This window comes from Neurospora crassa, linkage group IV (genome assembly GCF_000182925.2).
Source record: "Neurospora crassa OR74A linkage group IV, whole genome shotgun sequence".
In the NCBI taxonomy this organism is placed as follows: Eukaryota; Fungi; Ascomycota; class Sordariomycetes; order Sordariales; family Sordariaceae; genus Neurospora; species Neurospora crassa.
The window spans coordinates 3,858,310-3,875,577 of record NC_026504.1 but is presented as its reverse complement, the minus strand read 5'-3'; the positions used below and the strand labels follow the sequence as shown (position 1 = coordinate 3,875,577).

General features: G+C 52.0%; 4 protein-coding genes across 4 annotated transcripts; 2 read left to right on the top strand and 2 right to left on the bottom strand.

The window, feature by feature from the left end:
- Positions 1–979: 979 nt before the first annotated feature.
- On the bottom strand, positions 980–6,084 carry NCU08000 (cutinase transcription factor 1 alpha). Its single transcript, XM_957577.2, has 6 exons — positions 4,835–6,084; positions 4,724–4,748; positions 4,508–4,525; positions 4,256–4,398; positions 1,562–4,120; positions 980–1,428 (listed from the first exon to the last, which is right to left on the bottom strand). Exons 1-6 carry the CDS (start codon positions 5,167–5,169, stop codon positions 1,347–1,349), a joined length of 3,162 nt encoding a protein of 1,053 aa, XP_962670.2. The 5' UTR covers positions 5,170–6,084; the 3' UTR covers positions 980–1,346.
- A 2,598-nt stretch (positions 6,085–8,682) lies between these two features.
- On the bottom strand, positions 8,683–12,208 carry gpip-2 (GPI ethanolamine phosphate transferase-2). Its single transcript, XM_957576.2, has 4 exons — positions 11,830–12,208; positions 10,021–11,764; positions 9,721–9,965; positions 8,683–9,659 (listed from the first exon to the last, which is right to left on the bottom strand). Exons 1-4 carry the CDS (start codon positions 12,005–12,007, stop codon positions 8,836–8,838), a joined length of 2,991 nt encoding a protein of 996 aa, XP_962669.1. The 5' UTR covers positions 12,008–12,208; the 3' UTR covers positions 8,683–8,835.
- Positions 12,209–12,700: 492 nt separating this feature from the next.
- On the top strand, positions 12,701–15,168 carry NCU07998 (hypothetical protein). The gene is made up of 4 exons (XM_957575.2): positions 12,701–12,895; positions 12,981–13,036; positions 13,089–14,134; positions 14,203–15,168. The coding sequence occupies exons 1-4, from the start codon at positions 12,842–12,844 to the stop codon at positions 14,370–14,372; spliced, it is 1,326 nt and encodes a 441-aa protein (XP_962668.1). The 5' UTR covers positions 12,701–12,841; the 3' UTR covers positions 14,373–15,168.
- A 1,475-nt stretch (positions 15,169–16,643) lies between these two features.
- Positions 16,644–17,244, top strand: NCU16825 (hypothetical protein). Its single transcript, XM_011396109.1, has 2 exons — positions 16,644–16,849; positions 16,985–17,244. The coding sequence occupies exons 1-2, from the start codon at positions 16,658–16,660 to the stop codon at positions 17,090–17,092; spliced, it is 300 nt and encodes a 99-aa protein (XP_011394411.1). The 5' UTR covers positions 16,644–16,657; the 3' UTR covers positions 17,093–17,244.
- Positions 17,245–17,268: the final 24 nt, after the last annotated feature.

Genomic DNA, 17,268 nt, shown 5'->3' with positions numbered 1-17,268 from the left:
CAGCGATTTGTTGGTGTGGCGCCCAACGGCTGACCCCTCTTTTCACCTCTTCATTAGACGCGCTTCTATCCGTATCTTTCATCCATTATGAAGAAAGAGGAAATACTGAGCCCAACCTGACAGAATGATGGGATGAGGAAACTGAAGAGAGGTATAAGTGATGGAATTAACCGAGCCTCGTCTCCTTTTGTGCGTGGTAATAACGCTCAAGGCAGCCGCATTCAACGGATGTGGAAACAGAGAGTGATGAAGAACAGAAGAACCCCGCTACAAAACGCGGGGGTGTTTCTCTTTTCACTATCACATCACATCTTGCAGCTGGCGATCGACAGGTTCAGGTTGCGAGAGCGGCCTTTCCCTGGATCCATACACACGGATATCTCATCTCTACTGTCAATATCACGGCTACGACATGTGCACTTTCCTCACCTTCGGAACGGCGTCTGTTCATGGGGCTCTACAATGTGCGGAAACTGAAGCCAGGTGCTCGACCCCTATATCCCCGTCAGAGGATTGTTTCACGATATGATTGGTCAACTGCCCTTTTCACATCTACCTCTCGCACTCTCGAGAAGCGCTCAATGGATGGTGCTTCCGGGGATGAGGCTGGCATGAAGCATCCCATCTACATGCCCAACTGTCAAACAGAAAATATGATTTCGAACACTGTGACCCTTTTCTGCCCCTCTTGTAACTCTCTGTTCAGCAGCGATAAAGACAAAGGTTGTTCAAACGGAACAAAACAAGGTACGTTTGGCGCATGGGCGTCTCGACCTTGGACCAATGTGCGGCCAGAAACGCGGCCATGAGCACACTACCTTACATCATTTGCCGAGGTAAAAACATTCCGCGATGGTCAAAAGGTGAACGAATGCACGAATGAAAAGAAAATTGTACCTGGCGCTGACCCATAATCTAATCCACTATGATTCAGATTAGATTCGTCTGAAGCAACATCAGTTAAAGCGCTGATCTGGGTGTGGGTTGCTGTGCGGGTCGCTGTGATCATGTGAGAGAAGCGCCGGGACTGGGTCACTACCTATTCACAGTCTTGGCTTCGCGCAACAATCGATCTGTCCCTTCGTATTAATGCTTCCCTTGCCTTCTTCCACAACTCAATCGACACATGTTAACATATCCAATAAAGAGTATTTGTAATTGAGTTTTCCTGCCAATGCCTCCTAAAACTGCTTGTATGAGTGTTGGAACGAGAAAGGATACAGCAACCACAGTCGCCAGCCTAGGCCTTATACAGTTCTGCATCACATCATTCATTTTCGAGACTGAGAGTTACCATAGCCTCATTATACGCCAACATCAACTCTTATGGGCTGGGGTCGATACAATTACAGCTGTCTCATCAGTTCCGGGATGTCAAGATTCATGTATCCCTGCGACGGATCACTATTAATCCCAAAGAATTGGAACCTGCAGATTTCATCTCATGTTAGCTTCTGTTTTCATCCGAACGCCGTGCAGGAAGGAACAAAAAAAAAGAATCACCCCGCCCCAAAAGAGTATTTGAGAAGAAATGAAGAGAAAAGTATATATAAAAACTTACCAGTCCTCAACATTAAGCGTCGACGGAACAGACTGTCCATGCACCGAGCTATTACTCCAACTGTCACTCGGGCTATGCCCGTCATTCCCTCCACCGCCGCCTATCTGCCCATCAAAGTTGGCGTTCCAGAAGCTATTGGACTGATTATTTCCATATCCTCCCTGTTGGCCTTGACCCTGCCCAGGCATGCCGCCAGGATGAAGCAACCCATTGCCATTATTATTGCTGTTGGGGTTGTTGGGCAACGGACTGCCAGCTAGGTTGCGCTTAACGCCCTGTGTATACTCAATGGGTTGATTGGAAAGCCCGCTTGGCATATGTATCATGTTGGGGTCCAGACCGGAATGCTGTTGGGTAGGTGACTGGTGAGGGAAGAGGGGCATGTTAGTACTTTCTGGGAAGAGCTGGTCGGGCTGAAAGTTCTCCCAGATATTCTGTGAAAGGTTGGGTGAGTTTCTGGTCACCAAGTATAGATCTGGTGGAGTGGCCGGAACCGAGAAGGATGGGTTGAAAGGCGTCGCTGGCCGAGTGTGCGGCCTCGAAGCCGTTCCGCCCATAAACGCATCGTGCGGGGGACGGTGACCGTTCTGGTTATTGGGTGACGTGACAGGTGGCGGCATCGTGCTGGGCGTCGTCTCCGTCTTGGTTGTCAAACTTGGTGTTTGTGGCCTTGAACGCTCGTAAGATTCTTGGGGCTGGGGAGTGTTAACGCTGAAATCAATGGCCATTTCGTCGTATTTACGCTTCTGATCGTGTACGCGTTGCTGCTGTTGCTGCTGGTACTGGTGTTGCTGGTTTTGCTGCTGCTGCTGCTGCTGCTGCTGCTGTTGTTGTTGTTGTTGTTGCTGTTGTTGCTGTTGTTGAAGCTGCTGGTGCTGGCGATATTGTTCTAGCTGGGAGAGACCTTGCTGCATCCGGCGATGTCTCTTACCTGCCGCCTTCTGAAGCCTTTCTTCAAGGACCTTGTTCCCGAGAATAGACTCGAAAAGAGTAAACACCATCTTGCCCACAAGCCAAACCTTGGAAACGTCTTTCAGGGCGGCCATGCATGTGCGTATTCTGGTTTGCGTAACTTGCTGGATGGAGGCAACTGGCGACCTCATCTGATATACGTGCATGATGAGCGCAGAGAAGAGACTGTAGACGATGTACGCAGGGCAATACCGTAGCTGATGGTTGGACTGGAGATTCTCGATAATAGAGGTGATCATAGCTGCCGCCTGGAACGCAATGTTACGCGATGGGTAGGGCGAGTCATCAGGCCACCTGTGGGATCCACTCGGTGGCATGTGTGCTCTGTGCAGGAGGCATAGAGTGGTGTAGTAATTCGAATGAAGCAATGCAGACCAGAAATGGTGATTCCGCATCTCCCAGTAGACAATCTTTGGGCAGTTTTGAAGCCAGTCGGCAAGAGCCATATCACTGTGTGTCAGATCGATGGCGTTCTTCCCCTTGCCCTTGGAGGCAACAGAATACTGCTGAGAGAGGACCAGCCCCATGATTTCGCAGAGCTTGACGTATTGCAGGAAGAACTGAACATGGGTCTCGTCCGGTGGGTAGTCGCTTGGGTTATCCGGCTCGTCTTCGATGAAGTCGTCCTCCGTTAACATCTCCACGTCCGAGTCGTCCAAATTGATATGACAAGGTCGCCCAAGCGCGACAGCTGTCGATCGGTCCCTTGTGAACAATGACCACCAGATACGCTTCCACAGCCTCTTGTCGGCTTTGCTCAGCTGCGAACCCTCAACGCTCCTGTGCATGCCAGAGCCCTGAGCGACAATGGTAGCAACACGGCTCCAGTAGAAGACGTTTTTGGTAACGTCCTCGGGGCCTTCCCAGTACCAACCCATCAGGAGGAGCGACTGTACAATGGTAACCCGATCGTCTTCATAGCCCGCTTCGTACAAGGCCTTGGCTCGTTTGTAAAAGGTAAGAGCGGCTGGTGCTGCGGAACCATTTGCATCCATCAGTTGGGGGTTGGTGCAGACTCGAGAACCGGCAAGAAGCATGGCTTGCAGCAGCAACAGTGACGGCGGATTTTTGGGGTCTTTGTATTGCCGCATAAACTTGGTCCGGTTAATGACGGGGACTATGGGGTGCACCCACTGGAAGTACGATTCGATGAGCTCATCGCACAGAGACCTTGGTGGCAGTAGAAATGCGCCTCGCTGATGAAGGATTTCGATCTCGGTACTATCCAGCTCTGATAACCTGGCCTTGTTGCCCCGTACATGTTCCGGCAGAGGATAATGTACCACGTCCGAGTCGCTTTGGCGGTCGTGGACGAGAAGGTTGAGGTTGGAAGACTCGCCCATATAGGCTACCCTCCCAGCCTCCGTGATAGGTGCTCTAGTGAACTTGGGCTTCATGACGAGGTTCATGTAGTTGGCCAGGGTTGCATTGTCGTACTCTTCCCTTTTCGCCTGTTCCTTGACGTTGACAGATGTGGTCGGTGTCCCCTCTTGGGTATGGTAGGCCGCCGCAGGTCGGGTTCCAGCCGGGAAGGTGTTGTTTGCACCGGCCTGGCGCGGCGACCGGTCTTCGGTGTCTCCTCGCTCACTGGGATCCGGTCAGCTGTTTGCAGACCAAGGTGATCACATGTGATATGAAACAGGAAGAAAGGGAAAGGCCGTTGGCAAGAAAAGCACGGAACTAGAAAGGTACGAGTAAGAATCAAGCAGGAACAACATATACCTATCCGAGTCCTTGGAAGGGGCAGTGGTGGTGGTGCTCTGCGCGGCGGTCTTCTTGCGTTTAGGCGTCGGGATGCGGCATTCGATGGAAAAGGCGACGCAGTTGGTGCACGGAACACCGAGGCTTGCGGCATCGCAGCGAACCTGTAACGGGCATGATGTGAGCATCCATGTTGCTCAAAAACAAGTGATATGACAGATCCGAGGTTTGGCAATTGGTTGGGAAGCATTGATTCAAGAGAGGGCGTCGTACTTTACGGGCATGGCAAGTCTACAAAGACGGGGTGGTTAGCCTAGGTTTCGCACGAGAGATAACGCGATAGCTAATGAGCCGAGGCTCGGTGTTGAAGTGCGGCGCAACGAGTCGCATCCCGCCAGTGGCCTCTGCTCTGGGCTTTCTGCATCTTATTGGGGGCCCATTGCGGGGAGAGTGCCTTAAAACCTTATAAAGTACACGTTTGCAACTTACTTCGCAGGCTCGAGAGGCTCGTTGTCTTTTTATTGTTTATTCCGAATGATATGTCAGCTAAACGGAGCTCATGACCGTTATCCTCCCCCGTCTTTGCCGGAATTTACCAACCTCCTAAAACTCATATGGCCGGTTGATGTGCCCGTGGCTGTCGAAGCCGATGGTGGCTGCTGACCCTGGGAGTGCGCTTGCGACGGTGCTGGCGACTGCGACTGCGACTGTCTTGACTGAGTCGGCGATTGTGAGCTGAACTGCGGGTGTGGTTGCAGCGGTGGAGGTTGCTGCTTCGGCTGAGCTTGTTGTCGACTCGGCTGCGATTGTCTTTGTTGTTGTTGTTGTTGTTGCTGCTGCTCCTGCTGCTGAGCGGCGGAAGCAGTTGTCGACTTCTCCGCTGGCGTTGTCGCAGACATGGTTGCTCCCTTGGCCGTGTCAATGTCCAGGTCCATTTGCGTATGGTAACGGGAGATGCGCTGCGCCCTCCTCGAGGCGAAACGAGGAAAGCCGGGTGTCACGCAATCGTCGATGGGTTTTTGAAACAGGGAGAGAAGGCTAGTTGCGCTCAGTGTCGGAAGAGCTGCGCTTGTTGGTGTCGGTGGTTGCGTTGCTGTTTCTGGGGGAGGGGAGGGAGGGGAGCCGAAGCGATCGACGTGGTTCGTTGGTTATTGGCGTGAACTACCCAACCTCTGGACCTGGGAGTTTCCGTGCTACGCCGTGCTCGGTACTCCGTACTAGGTGCTGCTACCGTTGTGGATGACTTGGACGTTCGCGTCTCCAGCCAATTCGTTTGGAGCATGTGTGTATTTTGGTCACTGTCGATTGTGGGTGTGCCGTGGAAGCTACCTGGACCTCTAGGGCGATGGATGGGGTTTGCTTTGGGACCAGAAGAGTCGACGTGTCTCGTATCCTAGACCTGGCTGCTGCGCAATAACATAGTCGGGTTGTATGTGGTGTAGCAGCTCCCTATGCGGATACGGTTTCAAATATCAGGAAAGCGATCAAATGCGGCCGCGTTCGCAGTCGCACCAAGGTCGGTTTTTTGTTGATCACGGATTCCTCTCCGTGGAGGTCGGGTGGGTAGAGGGTGATTACTGGAGCAGGTTGATGCGAAGGTACTTGGGTGTAGGTAAGGTAAGTACGGACAAGGTGCCCGAAGATGTTGGAAAGTGAGGGGGATCGTGAACAAGGGCGTCAAAACGAAGTGTTCTTTTCGTCCTTGTCCAAGGCCCGTCGCTTGCTCTCTCCAGTCTTCTGCTTTTCTTTGTGAAGAAGCCCGCTTCCTGTGGGGATTGGGGAACTTGAAAGGGACTTTGGAGGAGCAAGTGGAAGGTGGGTGGGTGGGTGCGTGGTCTGAAAGCGGGAACAATTCCGTTCGATGGGAGGACTAGACTACCATACATACTAAAGGTAGTATGGAAGGTAACTGTTACCGACCTGTACCAATTGGATTGCCGTCACTGTCAGCAGAGGACCTGGGCGGCGAGGCGGCCAAGCACAGGCGGAATTGCAGGCCTACCGCTGCCATAGTGTCATCCCCGGATTGAGCGGACTCACGCTTGCTACTAGCGCGAAACGATCTGGCGAGGAGGGGGTGCTCTCGAGGCGATGGGCGGATGAACCTGTCCCGAACTTGGCACATATCGAACCTCATGTCCTGACTTCTTCTTGTGTGACTGCACGCTACTATTTCAAAGGCTCTTACTAATGTGTGTCGACAGAAGGGAGAAAATCCCGCACTTCTTCACATTGGTCTGCGCAAGATGTCGTTCTATCTTGCCGTTCCCGCAGGTCTGAACTAAAGCAGCACTTAACTCCTTCAGCTATGTACTTATGTATGTACATTGCCCGCACAGACACGGAGACAGAACAGCCGACACGATGCGGAACTCCCGTCGGTTTTGGGGCTCTGGATCCCCATTACATATCACCCAGCCCAACCTTCAAGGACTTTCCAATTGTCTTAACATTGACAGACAAACATGTTTCGAGTCTTCCTTTTGTTCAACCCCAGGATGTGTCTCGTGCCTCAGTTTCGCAGGGAGGGATGGGGCAGTGGGACTCTTATTTGCATGTGAAAAGGAAGGGGACCTGTTTGAACTCCCTGCTATGTACATACCCGACGTGACAGGTACCTTGCTTTTAACCCCATGTTCTTGCCGTCAATACCAAGACGGCAACCTCCTGCTGTTGGTCCGATATCGTGGGTCAAGGATGTCACTTGAGATCCAGGACGTATTGACATCAGAATTCGCCAATGTCTCTTGCCTCGTGGTGACCTCGTGGCCCCATGTTGCCTTTTCTTTTACGCACTTACCCTACTGTACCGTTGCTTGTTTTGACACGACTATACTTGACGAATCTCGCGAGCTAACATAACAAGAACAAGTGTTTCGTGAATCTTGGCATAGGCCTCTATCCAACAAGCCACAACGACACCATGAGCAGTGGATGCAGCAAGAAGACAGGCCGTTTATAGCTCCTCTCCTCTTCCATCGTGAAAAGACACAGGATCATAGATGGATTTCTCTAGGCCTTCGTTTGGGTTCGACAGGAAACGGCGTTTTCCTCAATGTCCACTCTCGCTACGATGAACATAGTTCTCATACTATTTCGCTGACAGATGCTCCAGAACGATCCCGTGTCTCTCATCTTGTCGGCCCCCAGTCTTCCCGTCTTCCGTCCCCATTCGACGCTCGGGCCGTTCCCACCACGCCCACTTCCCGGATCCCATTGTGATTCCCGGTCTTCACAATCTAAAACTGCCAGCAAAGTCCCACACATGCCCTCACTGCTTGTTTTAGGCCCTGGCCCGAGGTGGGAATTCGTCTACGTAGTTTATATAACCCCTGAGCCCTGCTGCTGCTGCTTTTGTGGTCAGAACAAGCAAAAGCTGCCCCCGCCCTCTCGCCGACCGGGACTTCCTAGGATTTCCTCCCCCGACCGAATGTCGACCGAGTGTGGGGACGGGCGACCGGTAGTGGATACGCAGCGGGATTTAAGCGAAACTGCCGATTCCGATATCCCGTCGGAGTTTGGTTGGGGGACCCCTGACACTTGGGTCATCTCTGCCCTTCTGACTGGCATCTCCATTCCTTCAGTCCAACGCCACTTTCATCTGGTCTTTCCGCGGTTTTTCATACTGAAGGTATTGGTGTCATAAGTTGAAACTACCTACCTACCTACCTAGAGGTACACATATACCGTAGAAACTCGGTTAGTTGGCAAAAAGCCATCCCTCTTTGAGCGCCCGACAATAAGCACAGGAAGCAGTATACTTCTGTACATATGTCCGCTCAGTTAGTGAAGGCTCTACAATATTGCCCAACACTATCTTGCATACATTCCAAAGCACAGGGTCGAACTCAAGCACTACAGATCTGCTAGCACCCTGCCTGATATCCAGGTTTTTCAGGCATTAGCTTTTTGCCAACTAACCGAGTTTCTACGGTACCTCTAGGCACCGACGTGGTTGCATAGCTTATGAAGCGACGCAAAGTAAAGCAACTGTAAGACGCACCTGCCAGAACGCTGCCATGATGCAAGGTAGAAAACCATCTCTAATCAACCCAATCTAGTACACAAACAACGCAAATTATATTCTAAATGGTTAGGTAAACCAGGCATGAGATCAACGCAACCAACCATGCCTTGACTTTTGACTCGCGCGTTATGTGCTGCACTGACTGAAGGTTGAACGACAGGTGGAGGATGACATTTGTTGTGTAGGATACTGCATAGGTGTCGAGTCCAACGATGTCATTATGCTGCTTGGTGAAACCATGAACTTCAACCTCAATATGTTTTGTGTTATGAGAATGAGAAAGATAATGGGACAAGAGAACAGTTGGGAAAGAAAGAAGTAAGACGGGAAGGAAATTCATAATGAAGATAAGGAGAGAAGAAAAAAAAAATATTTGCCATGCCTAAAAAAGGGAGGACATAGTGTCGGAGAAACACCAGGATCATGTTACACATCTGCTGTATATACCATATATATACTATCCAACTACTAGCTGGCGGTTCCCCTTTTCTTTTGATCCTCTATGCATCATCGTATCGAACATGATATGTCATCGATACACCAACAGCTCAGCTCCTTTTACACGATCCCTATCTCAACTCTCGTCACCACCACCATCACCACCACTGACCAACCCCTCAACAGCCTCATTAACCTTCTCCACCACCTTCTCCGCCACCTTACCCTCCTCCTTTAGTTCACTTTCCTCTCCAACTTCCACCCCGGCAATAAACGCCGCACTGACCGGCTCCAACGCGCTCACAAACACGCACAACAAGCTCGCAATGACAAAGTGACTAATCGTGCTTCCAATCTCCAGCCAGCTGCCCTCATCCTTGACCACCCAAAAGAAGTACAGCGTCAAGATGTCGCTGATGCCCATGACCACCATGAACAGGGCCGAAGGGGCCACGCCGAGACGCTTGTTCAAGATGCCTAGGTTGGCGCTGATGAGGGCAAAGGGAATCATCAGCTTGAGGATCAACATGGCACCCTGCGAGAAGGGGTCGAAAATGGGGATGAGACGGTAAACCGAATCGAGGGAGAAGGAGGAGACGGAGGCAACGTTGCCGGTTGAGAAGAAGGCCGACTGAAGGAGGATGAAGAAGAAGAGGGCAACGCGGGCGTCGTGGAGGGTGAGAGGGCGGAAGGGAGCGGGGAGGTGGGATTCCGTGGTTGTTGTTGGCTTCTTGGTGGCGGCGGTCTGTGGTGCCTTGGAGGAGGTGAACTTCTGCACTGCGTGTTCGAGGCGAACCCAGCTCACGAGAAGAGCGGAGAAGACGAGGTAGAAGAGGCCCTCGTAGGAGATGGTGAGGATGACAAATGTCGGAGCGCAGGTGAGGAAGATGACGAGGATCCGGTGCATGTAGTGGTTGTTGGGCCGCAAACGGTAGGCCAAGGGCATGAGTAGTGATGCGACTATTGTTGAGCTTGGGTTAGAGAAGAGTCACCAGCTGCGGCAGGCATTGCGAGGACTTACCAAGAGTAACCCAACCCATAATTTGATTGCCGCGAGGCAGGCCTTGCTTGGCCTGCAGCGAAAGGGCACTGGAGCGAGTGATGATGATAGATAGTACAGTGAGGCCCACTTGAATACCGACGAGTGACCTGGAGAGGTGGTTCCTGGAAGTAGGCTTCGCGTTCCATGAGAAGTCCGCGAGGACAAAGTCCTCGAAGATAAGGTAAAGAAGGCCGATGACGACCATCAATACGCCTCCGATAGTACTACGCACCAATTAGTGAGTGGGAGAAACAACAATTAAGGGGTAGGTATACGAACATGAGATTGACGTTCTCTGCCTTCATCGCCGGGAGGAGCGTGAACGTGCTCATGGCGATACAGGCGAGGAACCAGGTGGCAGACAGCGCCCCATGCTTCTTGAGGAACGACAGGCCGTGGGTGAAAGGCCAGAAGGAACCCAGCACGAAGAGAACGGAAAGAATCTCGCGGTGGATGTAGCCCAGGGCAAGCGATTCAATGACGCCAACATAAAGCGCGCTGTTGAGCACGAATGAAGCCACACTTCCACCTGAGTTGATATGGCCAAGCAACTCCTTGCGACCTGCCGCCAGACTTTCGCGATGCGCATAAACTTCCTCCCAGAAAAAGACCGGGAAGAAGGCATAGACATAGTAAGTGAGGGGTGACTTTGAAATGACGAGGGACGCATAAAGAGCAACGAGAACCGATGTGAAGAACAAGCCCCCGCCAAGCGTTCTCGACGGTCGCACACGACCATGTAGGACGTGCAAATCAACGACTGTTGTAAGAGCATAGGCGATCCAGCCAAGATAACCGATGGTGATGAGCGCTCTCAGGAACAGCCAGTCGTAGGTCTGGAGATATCTCAAGCCACCGAGACCGACCTTCATAAGGGCAGCTGATTCTTCGATAGCTTCCTCATACCGACCAGCGTCAATGAGCTGGCGAATCTCGGCAACACGACGTTCTGGGGACAGGCCGTTTTCTCCGAATGGCTGATACGGCCTATACTTCAACTCGGTGGCTTTCTTCTTTTCCTCCTTCACCCGGTATTGCTCCAAAATACCCTGCACGTTCACCAGCGAAGCCTCAGCCTTTTCCTTGATGTCGGCAGCAAGGTAAGACAGGGGGAGTTCGCCGACCGAGTTGGCAGGAAACTCAACGCCAACAAGGTAGGACATGAGAGCAGCAACATCAGCCTGAGCGACATCATGCCTCCTAACGTGGTCCAAGTTCCAGTCTGCAGAGTACTCATCATGGCCGGGCGCCACTTCGCCTGGGTACAACTGAGGCTTGGCAACCCCTGAACCCCAAACAATCAGGGGGGTCCGTGTGTTGTCTGGGTGACCATCACCATGGCTTCCCCAGTCGCTCATGCCGTGGTCCGCGGTAAATACAAACGCAGTCCTACCATCGCGGTAGAAGTCGCGGAAGAGCTCAGCAACCTCCTTCACGCCCTGATCCACAATCTTGATGTTGTTGAGGTACTCCTTCGAGTAAGGGCGGTATGAATGACCAGTAGTATCCAAACCTAGCAGATGCAGAAAGAAGACAATCTTGTCTTGGCGAAGCGCCTCAGCAAGCGTCTTGTTCCTGCGGGCCTCAGCAAAGAAATCCTTTACATGGTCAAAGACCCAGAGGTCGAGCTGGGTGGCGTCGGATGAGAAATCCTCGAACTCGTGTCCGTACGTGTAGGCGTCAACCCTCCCCGGGACAGCTCCCTGCTCGAACATTGGTAGAATATCCGGGCTGCCCCAGCTCCACGTATGCCGACTGCGGTTGAACAAGCTGTCAAAGTTGACCGGGTTCAATTTCCATCCTGTCGTAACGGCTGACACATCTTCGTACAGACCGGCGATGAGGGCAACATGACCGGGTCGAGATTCGGTCGGCACACGCGTATGGGAGACACCAAAGGTTCCCTGTTCCAAGATCTTTGATCGCAGATAGGGGGCGAGAGGTCTCGGAGTCAGATCGGCATCGGATTTGGGATATGGTTCAGGGTGGGACTGAAGGGCCTTGTCGGCGCGCAAGCCGTCTCCTGGAAGAATGAAACCGTGGTTAGCGCTTGGCCGCAACACATTAGGCTCGGAGTAGCCCACTTACCTACGAACAGAACCAGCCGGTCCGCTGGCGCACTGCGATTTGGGGGTCGTTGAACATTAAATAGGCGCATGCCAGTCTCAATGGGACTGACAAAATAGATGTCGAAGATGGAAAAGATATAGGCGAAGTGAAAGATGACGGCGATGGCCAGAAACCTGAACCGTGGAAAGGCCGCCATGATGAAGTCGATTTGAGGCCAAAAATGGCCGTTCAAGGATGGACGTATGCGTAAATTGTACAATTACTATATCGAGCTCTGTTGTATATGCGAATCGTGGATATTAAGTCGGGCGCATCATGGCGCAGCAGTTGGATGTCGACAAAGTTAGGGGGGGGGGGGGGGCTTCGTTCAATGGTATGCCCTGGACGCGAAGCAGAGCTTGGGAGTTTAACACAGCTGGTTGAAGCGAAGGAAAAGGGTCACAGAGGCCCTCAAGGCACTTGGAAGAAGATCAACCAAAGCTCAGCTGCCAAAAATAGAAGAAGAAAAAAAGTCAAGGGACTGTGTAAAGCTCGAGGTTCCAGTTGCGATTCATGGTGCCAATGCCACCACGACGGGGGGAGCTGTTCAGGCTAGGCGTTGAGCCAGTGAGGTACCTGCACCGCATGGCAGCCCCGGAATACTGAAACTCGTGGCCCGTCAGGGTGCACGCCAACTGTCAGGCAGCCTGTCAAGAGTGTCTGTCGGTCAGTTTCGGCTACTTGGTAGGTACCTACAGTAGTGCTTTGGGTGCTCCTTCCCCTGCGGAGAGACGGGAACCAGGCACCCAGGGGCCCCGCACGGGCGCCACTCGAGAAACCAACCAAAGCCGCTAAACGTGACTTCGCGGGGAGCGCTGGCTTGCCTGCCGGGCAAATTCACGTCGACGACGCGCCTCACACATCAATCATTTATCGGCTTTAGTTTGCTCTTTTGATAACTTCCACCTTGACTCCATCGACTTTGATTAGCCCAAGCTATCACTGCTAACGAAGGTAGTGTCTTCAGATCAATAAACGTTTTGTTCTCGCCATGGAGGATTACAAGACGTACTTGGCCGAGAATATCCTCAGTGAGGACAAGGTGGTAGGTCACCCACCCGATTACAACTGGTTGATGGCATTGAAGCTCAAAGGTGCAGAGCCGCGACTAACATGAGACCAAACTTCAGGTCACCTATCGCTTGCTGAGTCGGGCCCTGCGTGTACATCCAAATGTAGCGAAACAGTAAGTTAACGAGCGGAAGATTCAAGAATCAGCAATGACTTACACCAAACAGAATGCTCTATGATTTCCACAAGACCCAGAGCAGCAAGAAGCCCGGGACTGTCTATGCCACTTACATGCTATACGGTATCAAGAAGTCTGTCCAGAATCAAAATGGCAACGCCATGGACATCGACTTGCCTTCTTCGCTTCCCGACGCGGACCCGGTTGATGACGAAGAAGTGCCCTCATACACTCTCGTACTGGTCCAGGAGGAGCGGTTAGCAGACGTCCTCAAAGAGTACGAGACAATAACATCGATACATGTTTACAGCGTCGGACCTCACCCAGCCAAGGATCTTACGCTGCTTGTTGATGCCGCTCAAAGTGCGCTAGCCATCAAGGATGATGCTAAGAAACCACAGCCCCGTCCCATCGTCAACTCTCACGTACGCCGAAGAGAAAGAAAGGGACTGGGACTCAAGGCTGCCGCACCCGCCAAGCAAGAGTCGAAGACCAAAACAGCACCCACCAAGACGGCACCCGCTAAACCATCGCCAGCGCCCGCCCCTGCCGCCGCACCAGCAAAGCCCCAGGAGGAGAGCAAATCCACTGCACCGGCTATGGAACCCGAAGCACCGACTGCCACCACCAAGAAACCTGCGCCATCACTCAAACGTAATACCTCCGCCGCTTCTGGTATTATGCAAGCCTTCTCCAAGGCCGCTTCCCTGCCCAAGAAGGCCAAGACGTCGGAAAAGTCTACAACCGCTGCCGAGGAGACGCCTGCTGCCCTGTCAGACGATGGAGAGGATGACGATGACGTCCCGTTGCCAAAACCGGATGCCCAATCTACGAGGAAGAGCAAGAAGGAGCGTGAAGAGGAACTGAGGAGAATGATGGAGGACGACGAAGACGAGGACATGGAAGAGACAGCTGATTCTCCCGCCCCAGAGGAAGAGGAAGAAGAAGAGCCCGCCGTTGAGGAGCCACCCGCCAAGGCTGATGTTGCCAAAGAGGAGAAAAAGGAGATCGTGACGACAAGTGGGGATGGAAGGAGGCGTGGAAAGAGGAGGGTGATGAAGAAGAAGCAGATTATGGATGATCAGGGATATCTGGGTAAGTTACACTTGATAACCCGGCCACCGCATGACTATAGTCACATGGATACTGACGTGTCGTCGCAGTCACCATACAGGAACCTGCTTGGGAGTCCTTCTCCGAGGATGAGGCTCCGCCAGCCGACAAACCAAAGCCCAAGGTTGCGAACCCGGCGCCACCCGCGGCGGCCGGGAAAGCGAAGAAGCCTGCGCCCAAGGGGCAGGGCAACATCATGTCGTTCTTCTCCAAGAAATAGTCTGTGGCTGGCTCAGCCTTTGCGAAATCGCTGTATTTTGGGCTGTAATTCTGCCAGGTTCTAGATGTCTGATCAACTTAGCGGGGCACGGAAACTCAAGGCGCCTTCTGCCTGACCTTAATTTTCTCGTTGTCGTCACTGACTTTTGGCTTGCTTCTCTTCGAGAGTTCCTTGGCATCGTGGGGAGAATTATACTACAACCATCGTCTATAACACCACAACAACCAAGATGTATTAACTCCCTTCCGTGCAGCGTCCTTGATCTTTCCTGTCTCCATTTCATTCTCTTCCCAGTGATAGTCGCGTCGTGTTTAGTTTTATGCGTGGCGTATCTCTGTGTCACCAATCACTGCATTACCAGCAGTACTTTTCTCCGTTCACGTTTTGCGATTGGAAAAGAACGTAGACAGCGTTAGCAAAGCAGTGCTGGCAAGAAATCACGCTTCTGTATCTCCGTCTCCGTCTTCGATTTCTCCACCTCGCTCCCTTCCTCGCCGTTCCGCTACATACCTCACACGTGTGCATACCTACCTTCGGCGCCAATGTCCGTATCCGACAGCACCATCTTTTTCCACGCTGTTTTTGGTACAATACCGAGGGAGTCGCTTACGTGACTATCTGTCGAGCGAGCGGGTGGTGTGTGTGAGAGACGCATGTACTAACGTACAGTACAGTGCAAGTGAACTGGAATGTATAGATTTCCAAACGATCAACTGTGTCGCAGGTCCTGTGGTCAGCTAGCCAGTCAGGTAGTCATTCAAAGATTTGTGGTTTGTCTCATGTTGGTTAGCCTTCCTTTTTCCTCTTCACTTCAGCATCTCATATGTCTGTCGTATGGGGTCGAGCCTTGTTTCGTAGAAGAAACGGCACGCCAAGTTGCCAGGACATAGACAAACGAAAACAATGAAAAATAAATACTAAGGCAATCGTATAGATACGGGGGTTCAACAAGGAGGCGAGAATCAAAGAATAGTGTTATTAGGAAGTTGATGAGCAAAAAGGAGATAGAAAAAGTGGCGTGGGAAACACAAGTCCCATGGAGACAGGGGGTAAGTGTTGGGGAAGTTGACAAAACGAGCATTGCGATAAACGACCCAAATGGGCGGGATGCATGACATTACACCAATACGGGTGAAGTCACATCATGATACCCGACAGTTTGGGAAGAGGAGGGGTAAGGTGTCCGGGAAAGAAAGGAGCTTCCCGAGACGGGCACGAGGAGGTGATGATGGTGTAGATCAAGGCAAACATGCCCGAGCAGACACCATAAAAAGAGAGACGGCATGAGGGCAGAGGGGATGCCTGATGATCATTGACGATAATAAACCACAATGAGGCGGTAAAAGGGCCTGGCCAAGGTTTGGTCCACTGTTTACTTGTTTGTAGGCGCTGGCTCGGGTACCCTCCAGTGATCTTGAGGCTTGAGGGGATGACAACGGAGGATCATCTTGCCCGCGCATATTGGGCATGAGACCTGTTTGTTGGATCGTCTCAGAGGTCAGACCAAGAGGAGGTAGGCAGTCGGTTTCCTTAAACTCTCACTCTTCAACAAGAAGCTTATTACCTTCACTTCTGTTACACTGCATGACTGTACCACTCGTGCACTCCCCTTTCGATCGGTCTCTGTTCCCGAGAGTCTTGAGACATCGATCCATAACCTTTTCTTGCGTGCTTTGCTGAAACTGTTTCGCCTCAAAGTCGAGCCATGCGTGACCCTTTCTGCTGGAAGTGATGGAAGAGCTTCAGCCACGCAACCAGTCGGGTTGTCCCATATAGCAAGCCACCCACCCAGCCACCACTTGCCATGTGGATTAAAGGATGTGTGAGAGATTTCAGAGATGTCTGTTTGTTTTCCGTCTCGGACTTTTATCTGCGCAATTCTTGCGCAAGCACCCTACTGAAAGCTGAAAGCGCTAAAACACGCAAAACGGACAGTGCTTTGTTAACGCAAACCAGTCACACGACAACACTGCGTGTGATATTCGGCCATCGGATTGCCCAGAAAAGAAGGAATAACGAAGACGGTCGGTAGAGGAGAGGCTGCGTACGTCTGGTGGGCGCGGAACGACCACCGACAACATCCTCGTAAAAGAGCTGTGCATTTAGTACGGTATATTTCAGTCAAACACACTGCTTTCAACTCCACGGACTTCCAGAACGGTGCGAGAAAAGCCACAGAGGACTACTGGTAGAAACGGGCGGTCGTCGCCAGGATAAGTACCAACATCGAATTTGATCATCCTACTGCCTCCATCCTTTCTTACGGGAAACGCTCGCAATCCGTGATGCGATGGCTGACATGGTCATGGACAAGGACAAGTCATTTTTTTCCTTTTTCCAAAAGAGAGCTCCTAGCCACCCGCCCCCCTCCGCGCTCCGACAGTCCGGGTTCAGTATTGGCATCATCTCAGTCATTTATCCTGATCCAGAGCATTAATAACCGAAGCTTCGGTCATCTGGTACGTAGTCTGGCCAAGGTAAGCAGCTGGGATGTCATATGTAAGCGTAGCGAAAGCGGGCGACAAGGTGAGCAAGGGAAGGGGAAGGCCACCACCTTGACTCCATTCACATCCCCGACAACCAGGCTTGCCGAGCTCACCAGGTTTTGCTAGAGTCAAGGGATCAAGATGAGCGAGCCCGGTCAACACGAGATGCCCTTGCCAACCGGACCCAACAAGCCGGGCGGTGTACGATATCAACGAGGGATCTTGCGAACATGAACCCTGCCTTGTCGCCCTCCTTGTCATCTGGTTGTCGGGAAAGCTTTCAGTGGATGGTACTGTTCGGGTCGTCTTTCCACAATGTGTTCGTGAAGATGACATAATGTATTTATAATATATACCTATGTAAGAATGCGCAGCGTGGAGAACTAGAAATTCCGTACCAAAGCCAGTCG